This window comes from Panthera leo, chromosome D2 (genome assembly GCF_018350215.1).
Source record: "Panthera leo isolate Ple1 chromosome D2, P.leo_Ple1_pat1.1, whole genome shotgun sequence".
In the NCBI taxonomy this organism is placed as follows: domain Eukaryota; kingdom Metazoa; phylum Chordata; class Mammalia; order Carnivora; family Felidae; genus Panthera; species Panthera leo.
In genome coordinates, this window is record NC_056689.1 from 16454888 (window position 1) to 16470626 (window position 15739).

A 15739-nucleotide genomic window follows, 5' to 3' on the forward strand; every position below is an offset into this window, starting at 1 on the left:
TAACAGCTGTGATGTTGAGTGGTCTGTTTCTCCAGATATTTGTAACAATACCAGTCGCTACACCTTGTCTTCGTAAGACTTCAAGATTGGCCTATTTCACACTTTGTCAGCATCTCCCCATCTGGCCTAAGAAGAAACTCTTCTCATAAAAAACAAAAATGTTTGTCAACAAAGCTACTGATGCACGGAAGATCCATTCTTCTGGCTGGGGTTCCTATGAGATATGCCCACCCCCCCAACCCCACCCAAGTCAACATCTTCTAAAAGAAAACCAGTATCTCATAGGAAAAACTAAGTTAACAGGATCATGCAAAATTAGTTAAAAATACTAGACCAAGCACTCTCTGATCTATGAAGCCATATGACTGCACACTGGCTCCTTTCAACTTCTCCATTTCTGGGAGTCCATGCTGCAGCCCATCAGCTTGGAAAAGGTGTGTCTTCCTTCTTAAATGGAAAGCCCACATAATAACAATGATTTTTCCAGTTAATATTTTTGGCCAGGAACAGCGTGAAGCCTCACCTCCCTAGTGTGGAAGAAAGGAAGCTGATGGGTCAAAACCTGTACCTACACACACCAAACTGCCCTAAGGCAGGGAGGAGCCTGCCTGTACCTCTGAGTAAATAAACGAGATGCCAAGGGTCATCCAGATAATGTGATGCCCCAGGGTGGTCACCCTCCAGCAACACAAAATTCCGCTCAGTGCCGGCAGTGCTCTGAGCTCCTGATGAACATCCCAGGCTGAGAACTTGGGCAGAATAACAGACTAGAAATGAGAAGATCCAAGCTAGGGGCCCCCCTCTATCAGCCTACTGTACCATGGGGATCCTCGTTTTACACGAAGAGAAATAACTTCCTTGGAGCTCTGGAAAGAGACTGTCTTTTATTGGTTCGGATGCCACGGCTGCTGTGGATGTATACAAGGTCTCTTAGCAGCTGCATCACCAGGAAAACTTCTGGAGTTTTTGCATCTTCGTCTGTAAAATGCCAACAAGGAGGGTGGCCCGCCTGCCAAACCGGGCTACTCTGATCGCCACGAGTTAGTGTGTGAGAAAGCACGCCCTCTGCATCTCTGTACAGGCCCAGGACACACCCGCAAGGGTGCTGCCCATGAATTCAGCTCAAAACACAGAGGCTTTGTGCCACACTGCAGCAGATTCTAAGTTAAGCACGCCCCAGCTCCGTCCCGCAAAGAGTCATCAGCTTGTGGGAGAGAGGAGAGGCATATAAGAAACCTCTGTGCTGTTAAAAGCAAAAGGAGAAATAAGTAGGACACATCTGGATGGTAGGACCAAAAAGGGATCATTTTAAGTCTCACATGTAAATATATGCATGTGTAAAGAGAATAATAAATTCGCATGGATATTTCATCTTATGCATTACACATGATACATGCATATAATGTATAATACAATGCACGTGTTACTATGGGCATATGGATGATATGTGACATACAAAGTATATACTATACATATTATATAGACTTGCACCTACGTATGTGTATGTACGTGTGTGTGTGTGTGTGTGTGTGTGTGGACACATAAAGATGTAGAATGACTTCCACAGGAAGCAGGAGTGGGAAAGATCCTTACAGGCTGAGGCAATAGTATAAGGATACATATGAAGGTGCAGAGAGAGAGCACATGGCATAGTCAGTGGTCAGTTTCCTTTAGTTGAAATTTGGCAACAATCCAAATCTCTTCTCCTTCTCCGTGGGCATGAGTTAGATTTCTGAAGGGAAGTATTAGGGCTGGAAGGGGTCCTGAGCACCTCCCTAGAACAGCATCCGGAGCTGGCTTTTCTTGGCTGGATAGGATGTGATATGTGTATAAGAGGGGACCGTTATTCACTGAATAGTCTAAGACACATTGGGACAGGAAGTTTGAAGGCCTTCAGGAGCCTGAAATCCCATAATAAAAATGACAAGTGGAGGGGCACCTGGGTGGCCCAGTCAGTTGAGCTTCCGACTTTGGCTCAGGTCATGATCTCACAGTTCATGAGTTCAAGCCCCACATCGGGCTCGCTGCTGTCAGCACAGAGTGTGCTTGGAATCCTCTGTTTCCCCTCTCTCTCTGCCCCTCCCCCGCTCATGCTCTCTCTCCTTCTCTCTCAAAATTAAATAAATATTTAAAAAATAAGTTTTAAAAAATGACAAATGCCTGGGTGGCTCAGCCAGTTGAGTGTCTGACTCTTGATTTCAGCTCAGGTCATGATCCCAGGGTCGTGGGATCAAGCCCCGTGCCAGGCTCTGTGCTGAGCCTGGAGCCTGCTTAAGATTCTCTCTCTCTCTCTCTCTCTCCCTCTCTCTCTCTCTCTCTCTCCCTCTGCCCCCCTCCCCAGTTGCACTTTCTCTCTATATATAAAAAAAATGAAAAATGTTTAAAATATTTAGGAAAAAAAACCGACAAGTGGTAACCATAGTAAACTGCTATAAAAGCTTTATATGTGTTAGCAGCTGGTCCACATAACAGCCCTGTAACGTAAGTGTTATTATTATCATCCCCTCCCCCAAATAACAAAGGATTCTAGCTGCCACGTGGCTGAGTGAGGATAATCAGATGGCGGAGTCCATGTTCTCAGCCACGACAGGCGGTTAGTTTTATGAAGCACTGTCTTTGGCGAACCAACGAAGCAGAACACGAATCGCCCCCCTTGCTCGACACCCACAGCACTTGCAGACCTCACTACCCAGCTGCATACTCATCCGGGCACTCCTCGGCTTTTTATCTAAAGCACATGGATGTGCGAGTTCTGTCTTTCACCAAAATAGGAACATGACATTGAAGTATAAGACAGTGAAGTGCCTCTTGTGGGCACTGCACAATACAGAATACAGGCAAGATTCTCACTCCACAGGAAACAGATAGGAAACTCGGCTGAGAAGGAACAGACAGCAGCTTAAGTATCAATTTTGCCTCTCATTGCGACTTCCGGCAAATTGCTAACCTTGAACTTTGTTTTCCTCATCTATAAAGTAAATATGATAATAGAAGCAACTCATAAAGCTTAGCACGATGCCTGGTAAAGACTAAGCGCTCAATAAATGCTAGCTATTATTAACAACCATGCATTCTTCCTGACGGAAACACTGTCATTGACTGAGCTTCCCCCTCTTGACGGCTCACCCCCCGCCCTCAGGGAGAGTATAGTTCACCTCTCTTCAGATGATTGTCCTCAGCCAAGACTGGCATCAGAATCTCCAACAGACCTCAAAGGGAGAGAAGATGCCCCTGGGGATAACTTAGTACACAGTAGAATGGGAAGGAATATGGGCATTTAGTAGGTTGGGTTGTTGGCCAGGTTGTAAAATACCTCGAAATACTCAGGTCTGCCCCACACAATGAAGAATTCTCCTGTTCAAAATCATGATAGTGCTTCTGCTGAAAAACTACAGCCCTGCTCAGAAAATTCTTGTGTATGAGGGACAGCAGGCAACATCAATCCCATAAACAGGTCAAGGAGGCGAGTGATCCGAAGTCAGTTAGGAAATCAATACCTCCTTACGGCGTCAGGTGGTTCTGCATGGAGGGGAATCTGGTTGGCTAAGGCCAGGGTGTCGTGCAAGGCCTTGCTGACCTCCTGCAGCTCGCCCAGGGACAGCCTGCCCACCAGGGCGGCCAGGTCGCAGCCCTGCCACGGGAGCAGCCGCTCTTGTTCTTCTATTTCCCTTCTCAGTTGCTCATCTTTTGCTTCCAGCACAGACATTCTTGCTTGGAGAGCTTCGATTTCTTTCTGTAGAAAGCGGAGAAACCAGATTTTATAAGTTAACCCTGCTCGTGGCAAACCGCTCTGCTGGTAATGAGTCCGTCAAATGAAATTCAGCCATATGCATGAGAGCCATGAAGCTCCCCTTCTGAGCCGGGCAGATTTTTGGAGGTTTGCTGAAGCGGAAAAATCACGCCAGCTTTGTATTTCTGATTAGTTGGCATAAGGAAAAACATTCTCTCCCAAGTACTAAATAACTATGGGGGGTGAGCCAGGAATTTGACTTGGAAGAACCAAGCAGATACATAAATGACTTACTTCCTTTCGGGCAGAAGAGCTACAACACAGAGCAGCAAATGTCATGTGCTTGAGGTACAAGCTAACAGGTAACACAGGTCACAGACCGAAAAAGAAAAGCAGACAGTCCTTGGTCGGTCTGTCCCCAACCATGAAAAGTTAGTGTGTAGAGAAAGATTAAAAATCACAATTTCCTGGGGCGCCAGGGTGGCCCAGTCGGTTGAGCTTCCGACTTCAGCTCAGGTCGTGATCTCGCGGTCCGTGAGTTCAAGCCCCGCGTTGGGCTCTGTGCTGACAGCTCAGAGCCTGAAGCCTGCTTTGGATTCTGTGTCTCCCTCTCTCTCTGTCCCTCCCCCACTCACGCTCTGTCTCTCTCTGTTTCTCAAAAATGAATAAATGTTAAAAAAAAATTTTTTTTTTTAAATCACAATTTCCTAAGTCTACAAGATTGAAAGAGCAAAGGGATGCTGCAGATAGTTTGATGCAGTCTAAGGTTCATAAAAAATATTAAGTAAATTTAATTTCCACTAATATAGCAAACCAAAATCCAAAGAATCTATAGAGTATCATCCACTCTTGAGGTCAAAGAAGAAAACAAGCAGCAGGCAGCTGAACACACATTGTGTGCACAGTGTTAGGGCACATAATCATCTCACAGCGCACGGTGTTCTGAATTTAAAGTGAGGCTCTTTCCGTCACCACCCTCCCATGATGTGTGCATGGGTTTCTGGCTGATAAGAGCAGAGCGCTAATCCTGGGCGCCTCCCCAGCTCTTATCCACATTGTCTTAAACCCAAGCTACAGATCACCTACAACTGCAACCTCCTGACCCCACTTCCAGTAGCGGGTGGGGGATAGACTCTGAGGCAGAGCTGAAGATCCACCCCTAAGACACGCGAAGAAGAAGACAATGTGTGTCTCCATTGGTCCCACACTACAGTATTATTGCCATTGTTTCCCAGTTAAACTCCCCAACTCCGCCTCTGCCCAAACCCTGTTCCTTTCTTTCTTTCTTCTTTTTAAACTGTGGTAAATACATGTAACATAAAATTCACCACCTTAATCATCTCGTTAAGATTTTTTTTGAAGTTTATTTATTTATTTTGAGGGGGAGAGTGGGGGAGAGACAGGGTGAGTAGGGGAGGGGCAGAGAGAGAGGGAGAAAGAGAATCTCAAGCAGGCTCTGCACTGTCCACATGGAGCCCAATGCAGGGCTCGAACCCACAAAACCGTGAGATCATGACCTGAGCCAAAATTCCAGGCTCCCCATCTTAACCACTTTTAATGCCAGTTCCGTGGTACTGAGTACATTCACACTGCTCTGCGACGACTGCCGCTGTCTGTCCAAGAACTCGTTTCATCTTATAAACCAGAACTCTGTCCCCATTAAACTCCAGCTCCCCATTACCCTGCCTTCCCCCAACCCTTGGCAACCACCCTTCTACTTTCTGTGTCTATGAATCAATCTCTAGAAACCTCATAGAAGTAGAATCAGAGTATTTGTCCTTTTGCTTATTTCACTTAGCATCATGTCCTCAAGGTTCATCCAAGTTGCACCATGTGTCAGAATTGCCTTCCTTCTTAAGTCTGTACAATAGTCCATTGTGTGGATGTACCACATTTGATTTATCCACTCACCTACAGAGGGACACCTTTTGGCTATCGTGAATAACGCTGCTATGGACATCTCTTTGAGGCCCTGATTTCAATTCCTTTGGGCATCTACCAAGAAGTAGAATTGCTTCATTGTGTGGTAATTCTATTTTTTTTTTGATGTTTATTTGTTTATTTTGAGAAAGAGCACCAGCAGAGAAGAGGCACACAAAGGGGGGGTGGGGGGGGGCGGAGAGGATCCCAAGCAGGCTCCAGGCTCAGTGTGGAGTCCTATGTGGGGCTCGATCCCCTGACCACAGCATCACGACCTGAGCAGATATCAAGAGTCAAACACTCAAAAGACTGAGCCATCCAGGTGCCACAGTAATTCTGTTTTTAATGCTCTGAAGACTCACTGTGCTTTTTCACAGTGGCCCTATGCCCTATTCTTTGTTTTTTATTATTTTTTTTTTTTTTTTAAATTTTTTTTTTTTTTTTCAACGTTTTTTATTTATTTTTGGGACAGAGAGAGACAGAGCATGAACGGGGGAGGGGCAGAGAGAGAGGGAGACACAGAATCGGAAACAGGCTCCAGGCTCCGAGCCATCAGCCCAGAGCCTGACGCGGGGCTCGAACTCACGGGCCGCGAGATCGTGACCTGGCTGAAGTCGGACGCTTAACCGACTGCGCCACCCAGGCGCCCCTATTCTTTGTTTTTTAATTTACTTTTTAAAATTTGCATCCAAGTTAGTTAGCATATAGTGCAATAATGATTTCAGGAGTAGAATCCGGTGATTCATCCCCTACGTATAACACCCAGTGCTCACCCCAGCAAGTGTCCTCCTTAATGCCCATCACCCATTTGGCCCATCTCCGTATCCAAAACCCCTCCAGCAACCCTCAGTTCTCTGCATTTAGGAGTCTCTTATGTTTCGCCCCCTCCCTGTTTTTGTATTATTTTTCCCTCCCTTCCCCTATCTTCATCTGGTTTGTATCTTAAATTCCATGAGTGAAGTCATATGATATTTGTCTTTGACTAATTTCACTTAGCCTAATACACTCCAGTTCCATCCATGCTGTTGAAAATGGCAAGACTTCATTTTTTTTGACTGCCGAGTAATACTCCATTGTGTGTGTGTACACATACACACACACACACACCCCACATCTTCTTTATCCATTCATCCATCGATTGACACATAGGCTCTTTCCATACTTGGGTTACTGTTGATGGTGCTGCTATAACCATTGGGGTGCATGTGCCCCTTAGAAACAGCACACCTGTATCCCTTGGGTAAGTACCTAGTAGAGCAGTTGCTGGGTTGTAGGGTAGTTCTATCTTTAATTTTTTGAGGGACCCCCATACTGTTTTCCAGAATGGCTTCACCAGTTTGCATTCCCACCAGCAGTGCAAACGGCCCACACCCTATTCTTAACACAGAAGTCAAAGTGATTCTTTAAAATGGGATCAGATTATGTCACTTCACTGCTTAGAACCCTCTAATGGCTCCACATTCCAGTCAGAGAGAAGCTCAAGTGATTACAAAGGTGTGCAAGGCCCTGCAAGATCCCTTTTCTCCCTGACCTTCTCCTCCACCATTCTATCCTAGCCTGGCCTCCTGGCTGCCCTTTGCATACAGGAGGCACATCCACACTGCAGGCTTCACGTGGCTGTTCCCTCTGCTTTACTCTCACTGTTCAATGAGTTGACCTTAGCCTACGCATGATAGCTCTTACCACCCTACAACAGGGTAAGTAGATAATTTAGGTATTTATTATGTTTGCCATTTCTTATGTATCTCCCCACGCCCCCCCCCCCCACTAGAACATCAACTTCATCCTAAGCATTCAATCCTAAGCATTTCAAACAGTATCTGGCACAGAGGAGGCATTCAAATACCTGCTGAATGAATATCCACCTCTCCCCCAGAGTTCTGCCAAGAACATTCCCTTCAAACACTAAGTATCCTGAGCTAAAATTATTTTCTGTGCACTCTGACATCAGCAGGAATTATGTAGACTGTTAACTGATACATATTCTTCAAAACAAAAACAAGATTTCACATTTTCACCTGAAATTTTGTGGTAATGCTCATTGAATATATAACCATTCAGTTTATTGGAGAATATTTTCAAATTGTGATGACTTTTGCTTCCCTTTGCCACCTTGCTATTTTGGGGATCTGGGTGGGCAAACTCAGATAACAAGAATACCCTGCATGAGGGAGTGGGGATGAGAGGAGGGCGGTCCAGTAACTTGCCCAAGCCCCATAAACTGATCTAAATTCATTCTGTTATTTAGAGCCTAAACCAAGATTAACTCTCGGGTATTAAAGACCCATGCTCTTTCTGGAAGTCCAGATACCTTCAATGGATGCTTCCTTCTTATTCCCCATTCCTGCCTCAAAGCCTCCAGGTTCCAGCAGGTGTGGACCCAGCTTTAAGGTGGGGGTAGAGGAGCTTTCAACCTCCTGATTGCCTCTTGCCTTTAAGTCAGTGCTGCTCCAAGACTTCTAGCCCCTGGCCAACTGCTCTGGGCCAACCTGGACATGCAATGCCCGCCAGCTTTTCCCAGACATGCCAGCCTGCCCAGTCCCTACTTACAACTCTGCCCTCTAACAGTTGCTCCTTACAGTCCTAACTAGATACGATTTTCCATAAAGGATTTTCATAGCACGGATTTCTTCCTGCTTTTCAAAAGAACCTCGTAAAGGTCAAAATGATAAGAGGTGACAAATTGGCCTGGCAGACAAGGAAAGCGTATTCAAAAGGTAATGAGGAATATCGAAAACAGGCACAAACACCACTGAGCTTTCAAACCCCTAGTAGGTAATGAGATTCCTACAAGCCCTCCAGCCATCTCCACCCATCTCTCCCTTTTGTACTTCACGGGTGGACGGCCAAAGCTCTAATTGCTACATTCAAGCAAAGCAAAGATCCGCCCTGCCCCATGTGGCTTAAATGGGTAAGAAAAATGCTGGCCCATTTCCTGAAGATTCTTCTTCACCTGCTTACCTGCAGCTGCTGCTTTTCTTGAAGAAGCCAGTCTCGTCTGGTGATGGACACATGCAGGGCGTCCTGGGCAGTGGGTTCGAACTGCTTTGGCTCCATTCTGAGCAGGGCTTGGGCGCCGTCACTGCTGGCCCTTAAAGTAAAACATGCATATTGGTACAGAGGTAGAGAAGCTGAAATCCCCAGATCTACAAAATGTTGAGAGAAAGAAATTTCAGGGGCACCCGGGTGGCTCAGTCAGTTGAGCGTCCAACTCTTGATTTCAGCTCAGCTCATGATCCCAGGGTCGTGGGATCGAGCCCTGCGTCGGGCTCTGCACTCAGGGTGTAGCCTGCTTAGGATTCTCTCTCTCTCTCGCTCTCTCTCTCCCCACCCCACCTCCCCTGCTCATGCTCTCTCTTTCTCTCATTCTAAAACTTAAAAAAAAGAGAGAGAGAGAAATTTCACCAAGTGGCCACCAGCTGTTCTCACACTTAGGCAGGTCATAGGGATGAGGTCCCTAATGTAAGTTTCTGTTTTAATTACAATCTGTTGGGGCTTTTGCTTTTTCACCCATAGCCAGACTGTTTTACACCTGCATCGTCCAGTACCATGGCCCCTAGTCCCGTGTGCTATGTGCTGAAATTGTAAAATACGCCCCCAGATATTTTTGTTTTTTAATTAGGCTCCATGTCCAACATGGGGCTCAAACTCAAGACCTTGACAAAATCAAGAGTTGCAGGCTCTACCGACTGAACCAGACAGGCACCCCCATGCCAGATTTTAAAGACTTAAAGAGGGCAAAAATATCTCAATATTTTTTGTGCGTTACAGGTTGGAATGCTAATATTTTCAATGTATTGGGTTGCATTAAATATTTTGTAAAATTAATTTCACCTGTTTCTTCTTCTATTTAGTGCGGCTACTGGATAATCTGAAATCGTGCCTGTGGTTTGCATTATGTTTTATTGGACAGCACTGACTTGATCGTCCAGAGCCAAATTCCAGGCTGTGGAGATTAAGAAGAGGTATGACTGGCTTGCAGATGCCTGGGTCAGAGCTTCTCAGAAAAGCTTTGCTAAAAGACTGTCAAAACCCACTTAAAATCTGGCTCTGTGTCTTTTTCCTACAGGAGTTGACACATTTGGTCAAAGCTGGGGGAAATGCAGCATAGGCTTGAGCTCATGCTGGTGAGTTGCCTTTGTAAGGGTCTTGCAGGCATTTGTCCTTAAAGGATGACAAATTCGTCCTTAAAGTATTCAATTTCTGGCTCAATGCAGTTGGACAGAAAAAAATATATATACCCTAAGTGAAAACCCATGTCAACCATTCAAGGAGGCTACAGTCTAGGAAAACACCACCAACTACAATTAAAAGGCAAACAACAAGCTGGGGAAAATATTGCCAGTCAGGAATCAGAAAAGGGAAAAATATTGCTAATTTCAAGAGTTCTATCAAACCAAGAAGAATAAAGACGAACACGTCGATCAGAAATTCAAACAAAGGAATTACAAAGAGTCAAGGAAAATGTTTACCATCAAAAATACTTTTCAGTGCAAATTCACACAACATAAAATATCATTTTTCACCTAACTGGCAAAGGTTTCCGGGAACCATGATTGTTTGGTGAGGGAAGGGAATAAGAATTTAGCATAAAATATAATATAACTTGGATCCTATATTCCCACTCCTAAGAATTCATCATATGTAAATGATCACAGATGTGCACAAAGATTGGCTGCAAAAATACATTTTTTAGGGGCGCCTGGGTGGCTCAGTCGGTTAGGCGTCCGACTTCAGCTCAGGTCACGATCTCGCGGTCCGTGAGTTCGAGACCCACGTCGGGCTCTGGGTTGAGGGCTCAGAGCCTGGAGTCTGCTTCCGATTCTGTGTCTCCCTCTCTCTCTGCCCCTCCCCCGTTCATGCTCTGTCTCTCTCTGTCTCAAAAATAAATAAACGTTTAAAAAAAAAATACATTTTTTAATAGCCCAAAACTGAACACACACAATTGTACCCCAAACGAGGACCAGAGCAGTCAACAACGGCAGTCACTCTGCGCAGCCACTAAAATTAGGTCACCAAAGAAGATGTAACCCCATGGAAAATGATCACTTTTTTCAAAGCAGCTATTATGGTAATATGTATACTATGAAACAACTATTGTAAGGAAAAAAAAAAAACTCATGTATATAAAAGATAAGGAAAATACCCACCAAAATGTTATCAGCTCTCACCTCTGAGTGGTGGAATTTCTTCTTTTGGCCAATCTTTGATTTTCTAAGTTTTCTCTAGTAAGCGTATGTTATTTTTAACACCATAACGGAAATGTTTTCTACCACATACACTAAGTAGCTACACTGTTTACTTAAATATTTTAACATAGCCAACCTGTCTGTTGTAGCCCTTGGACAAAACAGACATGTCTGTGTTTGAAATCAATCACATTTCATACATTAATGATCAAGGGTGTCATCCCCTGTGGGAAAGCAGGTATCGATACCTTCAGACAGTCGAAGGCATAAAGTACACCCGTCCCCTCCCTCGGGATCTCCTTCCAGAGAGCTGTACCTAGCCTGCACATGCATACCGACTTCAGGATTCAGCAAGTAGGAGCACAAAGCTGCATGTTCTCATCTGTGCATGCACACAGGGTCTCAGTCCCTCCACGTTTCTTGGAAAGAAAACAACTCATTGTTTTTAGATTCCATTTATGAGTGGAATTACATGGTATTTGTCTTTCTTAGTCTAGTTTATTTCCCTTATTTCACTTAGCATAATACCCTCTAGGTCCATCCATTGTCCCAAATGGCACAGTGTCATTCTTTTTTATGGGTGTATAATATTCCACCATGTATATGCACATGCACATGTGCCACGTTTTCCTTATCCATTTGTCTCCTGACGGACTCTGAGGTTGCTTCCATGTCTTAGCCACTGTAAATAATGCTGCAATAAACAGAGGGATGCATGTATCTTTTTAAATTAGTATTTTCATCTTCTCTGGGTAAATATTCAATGAATAGACAAAAACCAGAATACGACCTATGAATACAGAGAACAAACTGATGGTTGCCAGAACGTTGGGAGTGGGGGGTTGGGTGAAATGGGTGATAAGGAGATACAGGCTTCCAGTTCCAGAATGAGTAAGTCACCGGAATAAAAGGCACAGCCCAAGGAACAGAGTCAATGATATTGTCACAGCCATGGAACAAGACACATGGTAGCTACGCTTGTGGTGAACACAGCATACAGTATAAACTTGTCAAATCACTAAGTTGTATACCTGAACTAATGTAACAGTGTGTGTCAGCTATATTCAAAAAGGAAGGAAGGAAGGAAGGAAGGAAGGAAGGAAGGAAGGAAGGAAGAGGAAGGGGGGGAGGGAGGGAGGAAGGAAGGAAGGAAGGAAGGAAGGAAGGAAGGAAGGAAGGGAGGAAGGAAGGAAGAGGAAGGGGGGGAGGGAGGAAGGAAGGAAGGAAGGAAGGAAGGAAGGAAGGAAGGAAGGGGAAGGAAGAAAGGAAGGAAGGGGGGAGGAAGAAAGGAAGAGGAAGGGGGGAGGGAGGAAGGAAGGAAGGAAGAGGAAGGAAGAAAGAAAGGAAGGAAGGAAGGGGGGAGGAAGGAAGGAAGGAAGGAAGGAAGGAAGGAAGGAAGGAGGGAGGGGGGGAGGAAGGAAGGAAGGACAAAAGGAAGGCAGGGAGGTAGAAGAAAATGAGTAACTGATCCTAACATGTGTTTGTTCTTTGTTCATCTCCTTTCACTCTTACCCCATTTCGTTCAAACATTCTGAAAAAGCAAACGCCATCAAGCTCACCCACTATGTGCCATGGACTGTGCTGGGTGCTAGGGACCCAGCAGTAAAGAAGACTTGGTTCCTGCCCAGAGCAGGGGAGACACACACCGAAAGGAAAATATAAGGCAACGGACAAATGCTCAACCCAGGTCTCAACCTATTACTCTAGGAGTTGAAAGGTGGAAGTGAGTCTCCCACTTCCTCAATCTTAACGTGGCATTTACAAATGAGGGAGCCAACCAAGCACTGCAGCCCTGATATTTCTGGAAACAATGGTAGAAAATAAGTCACCTCAGCTTTTCTAAGTTGTGAAACAGAAGCTACAGAAAAGGGAACCCTCCTCGTATTCCTGGGCCTGACACAGATTCACATTCTCTGAATAATCTTGAAAACTGCTTATTGTAACAGACCACGCAATTTAGAAATTTATTTTAAGACCTGTTACTCTCTGATTCATGTGCTTGAAGGCAAATTACAGGAGTCGTTGTAATAAAAATGCTTAGGCTGATCATAATAAAACAAACTAGTATGAGTTGAGAATTTTCTGTGCACCAGACGCTATCATTTTTGTCACACTCACTTCTCCTTACAGACCTAAGAGGAAGTATTATTATTAGAGTTTTGCCACTGAGGAAGCAGGTGTCAGGGACATTCAGTGACTTACTCTCGGTCACAATGAGAACAAACAGCGGAGTCCAGGGGTCAGGGGTGCATCCGGCTGATCCCCCCCCTTCCCAGTCCTTTCCTGGACAACCTGATGCCGTTTAGGCTCTCGGCAAGATTATAAACTTCTGTTTCCTCCTGGCTTCTAATCACACGCCACCCACACCCACAGATTAAGTCCCCTTGCTTGCTCCCCAGAAGGCCCAGCTGAGAATGAAAGGGAGGGTTCAGCACGGGGAGGGAGGTGAGCTTTGAGCCCTAGTTCTGCCTTTTTCTAGCTGCGAGTCCTTGGATTCATTAAAGCTCTCTGAACCTCATCTTCCTCGTTTTTGAAATGAGGAAGGTGGTGAGGATGATGATGCCTTCCTTATATGGCTGATTACAAGGGTCCTAATCAGTTTATTCAACAAATGAACGCCGTGCACCTACTGGGCACAGGCCCCACCCTCGCGCCAGGTAGGAAGGAGGCAGAACCTCTCTGCCCTCAGAGAGCTTTGCTGTTTGCCGTCCCTCGTGTGTCGTGTTTGCATCGGGAAAATGACCTCTGGATGCATGTCCAGTGGGCACACGGTCCTACACAGTGAAGATTACAGATGAAATGTCCCCGAGGATCTTTACACGTATCAGAAGAGGAAGTCTCTGGAACAAAATCATCACCAACTACTGACGTCCGTGGGAATGGGACGTGCTTCCCCCTCTGGGCTCCAGAGTCTTGGCCTGTCTCGCAGCCACGTGCTCCAGACTGACAGCCTCAGGAGGGGAAAGAACTCACCTCATCTTGTGCTCTGCACTGAGTAGGGGCTTAGCAAATATTTGTTCAATGATCTCATGAGTCCGTGGCCTTAGGAAATCCAGAAGTCGTTTATATTCAGCTTTCTATTTCATTGGATCATTTCTTTGCACTAATTTATTTCCCAATTTGCTCTGCTTATGCAAATATTAAGAGTTTCCTGAATTTCCTAAATAGATACCATCTGGGTCGGGCTGGGAGTTATTGAAGGAAATCAACATAGAATTGAAAATTAGCTACAGAGGCGCTACAGGTGGGTAACTGGGAATTCTCCATATTATTGTTAATCACATTCATTACTAAAGCCATAAGAAAAGCCCCTGTGATTAACCAAAACTCATCTCCCTGTCTCGCACTCTTTGACTCTGAGTATAGAAAGCCATCCATAGATGGCTGAGTGGCGGCCCCAGGACACGCTGTGGCTCAGTAATGAAGCCAGGGACAGGTGTCTGTTGTTCAGATGTTCAGTCCTCTGAGCCAGGCTCCCTCTTCCTTCTACCATGTTGTTCCCTTTATATTTAATAATTCTCAATGTGTAATCCCTAATGTCAGTGCAAATTAGCATTGCTGCCATAAACTAATCAGTATGTAAAATGAGCAAGTCCCTGAGGGGCAAGAATTAAAAACACGAGGGTTGGAATGTTAGAACAGCCCTGGGTGCCAACAGGGACTCGGGGTCTCTAAGACCCTACCCTCCGCCGCCGGGTTTCAAACAGGCCCCCATCTGGGGCTGCCCAGTGCTGGAAAAATCCTGGCCTTTCTCCTTGTGTCTTTTCCACTAGCCAGTTAAAGGATAAACCCATTTGGAAAATAAGGTCCTACGCCACTGAAAGCAGTAAGAACATTTCTCTTCCCAGCGACCCCACACACCATGTGGCTTTTGTGAGTGTGTAGTTCAACAATACTGAGGAAGGAATGAACCCTCTGGGGGTTGACGCCTCTGGAATCATGTGGTTAAGTGTGTGCCTGAGATGAACACACATCACTACCTCCTCCCTAGCCAGCACCCGAGGCCCCAGAGCTCTCCCGCACCCTCCTTTTGCTCTGATGGTTGCCTTCAGAAGTATGTAGAGTGAGAATGTTACAGGGCAGGAGAGAGGCCAGACGATGCACCTGCTAGGACATCCCATGCCAGAAGGGCTCACGGCAATGGCTATGGTTTACAGAGTTGTGTATATAACACAGAAGGTCCCTTTCCCAGACAGAAATGTGCCTTCATGGTGCTAAAAATATTGCTGTTTTGTGCCACTTCTGTAATCAAAGAATTTTAGTCAAGGAAAAAACCAACATTTACCAAGGCCCGTGCTCTCATTATTACAGTTGGGAAAACCTCAGTTCAGATGACTATTTCTTACAGCCCCTCGGAATACCTTTGCTCATTGCTGTCCCCCATGGATGACCATTCTAACAAATTCATATCATGTGACTTCCGTGTTTCCATCCCTCCCTCTTTGGGAAGATGGTGAGAAAGAAGTGGTTTGCGCCAGCCATATAATCACTGAAGTGTGGTTTAAATCTAGACATCGCTGGGGTGCCTGGGTGGCTCAGTCAGTTAAGCATCCGACTTTAGCTGGGGTCATGATTTCACGGTTTGTGGGTTTGAGCCCCGTGTCAGGCTCTGTGCTGACAGCTCAGAGCCTGGAGCCTGCTTTGGATTCTGTGTCCCCCCCTCTCTCTCTCTGCCCCCCCACCTCCACTTGTACTCTCTCTCTCAAAAATAAACATTAAAAATTAAAAATAAAAATAAAAAATCTAGACATCGCTTCCTCATCCAATGAAATATTGTAAATTATCAAGGCCACTGTGAAAGCACAAATACCATAGAAATGCAGATAACTTTACAGTTCTGCCTTTATATATATGTAGTTCTATCTATCTATGGTAGATAGATCTACATATAGATATGAAT

The 15739-nt window shown here is 45.3% G+C and overlaps 1 protein-coding gene across 2 annotated transcripts in view; it reads right to left on the bottom strand.

Annotated features, from left to right (window-relative positions):
* DISC1 (DISC1 scaffold protein) overlaps positions 1–15739 on the bottom strand; it is a 358119-nt gene that overhangs the window by 237440 nt on the left and 104940 nt on the right. The window contains exons 5-6 of one of the 2 annotated variants that reach the window (XM_042907612.1): positions 8612–8741; positions 3498–3733 (exon numbers count right to left, since the gene is read on the bottom strand). In XM_042907612.1, the coding sequence (XP_042763546.1) occupies positions 3498–3733; positions 8612–8741 (366 nt within the window). Of the gene's footprint in view, positions 1–3497; positions 3734–8611; positions 8742–15739 lie in introns of those variants that run through there. The other variant, XM_042907613.1, reaches the window with a different exon arrangement.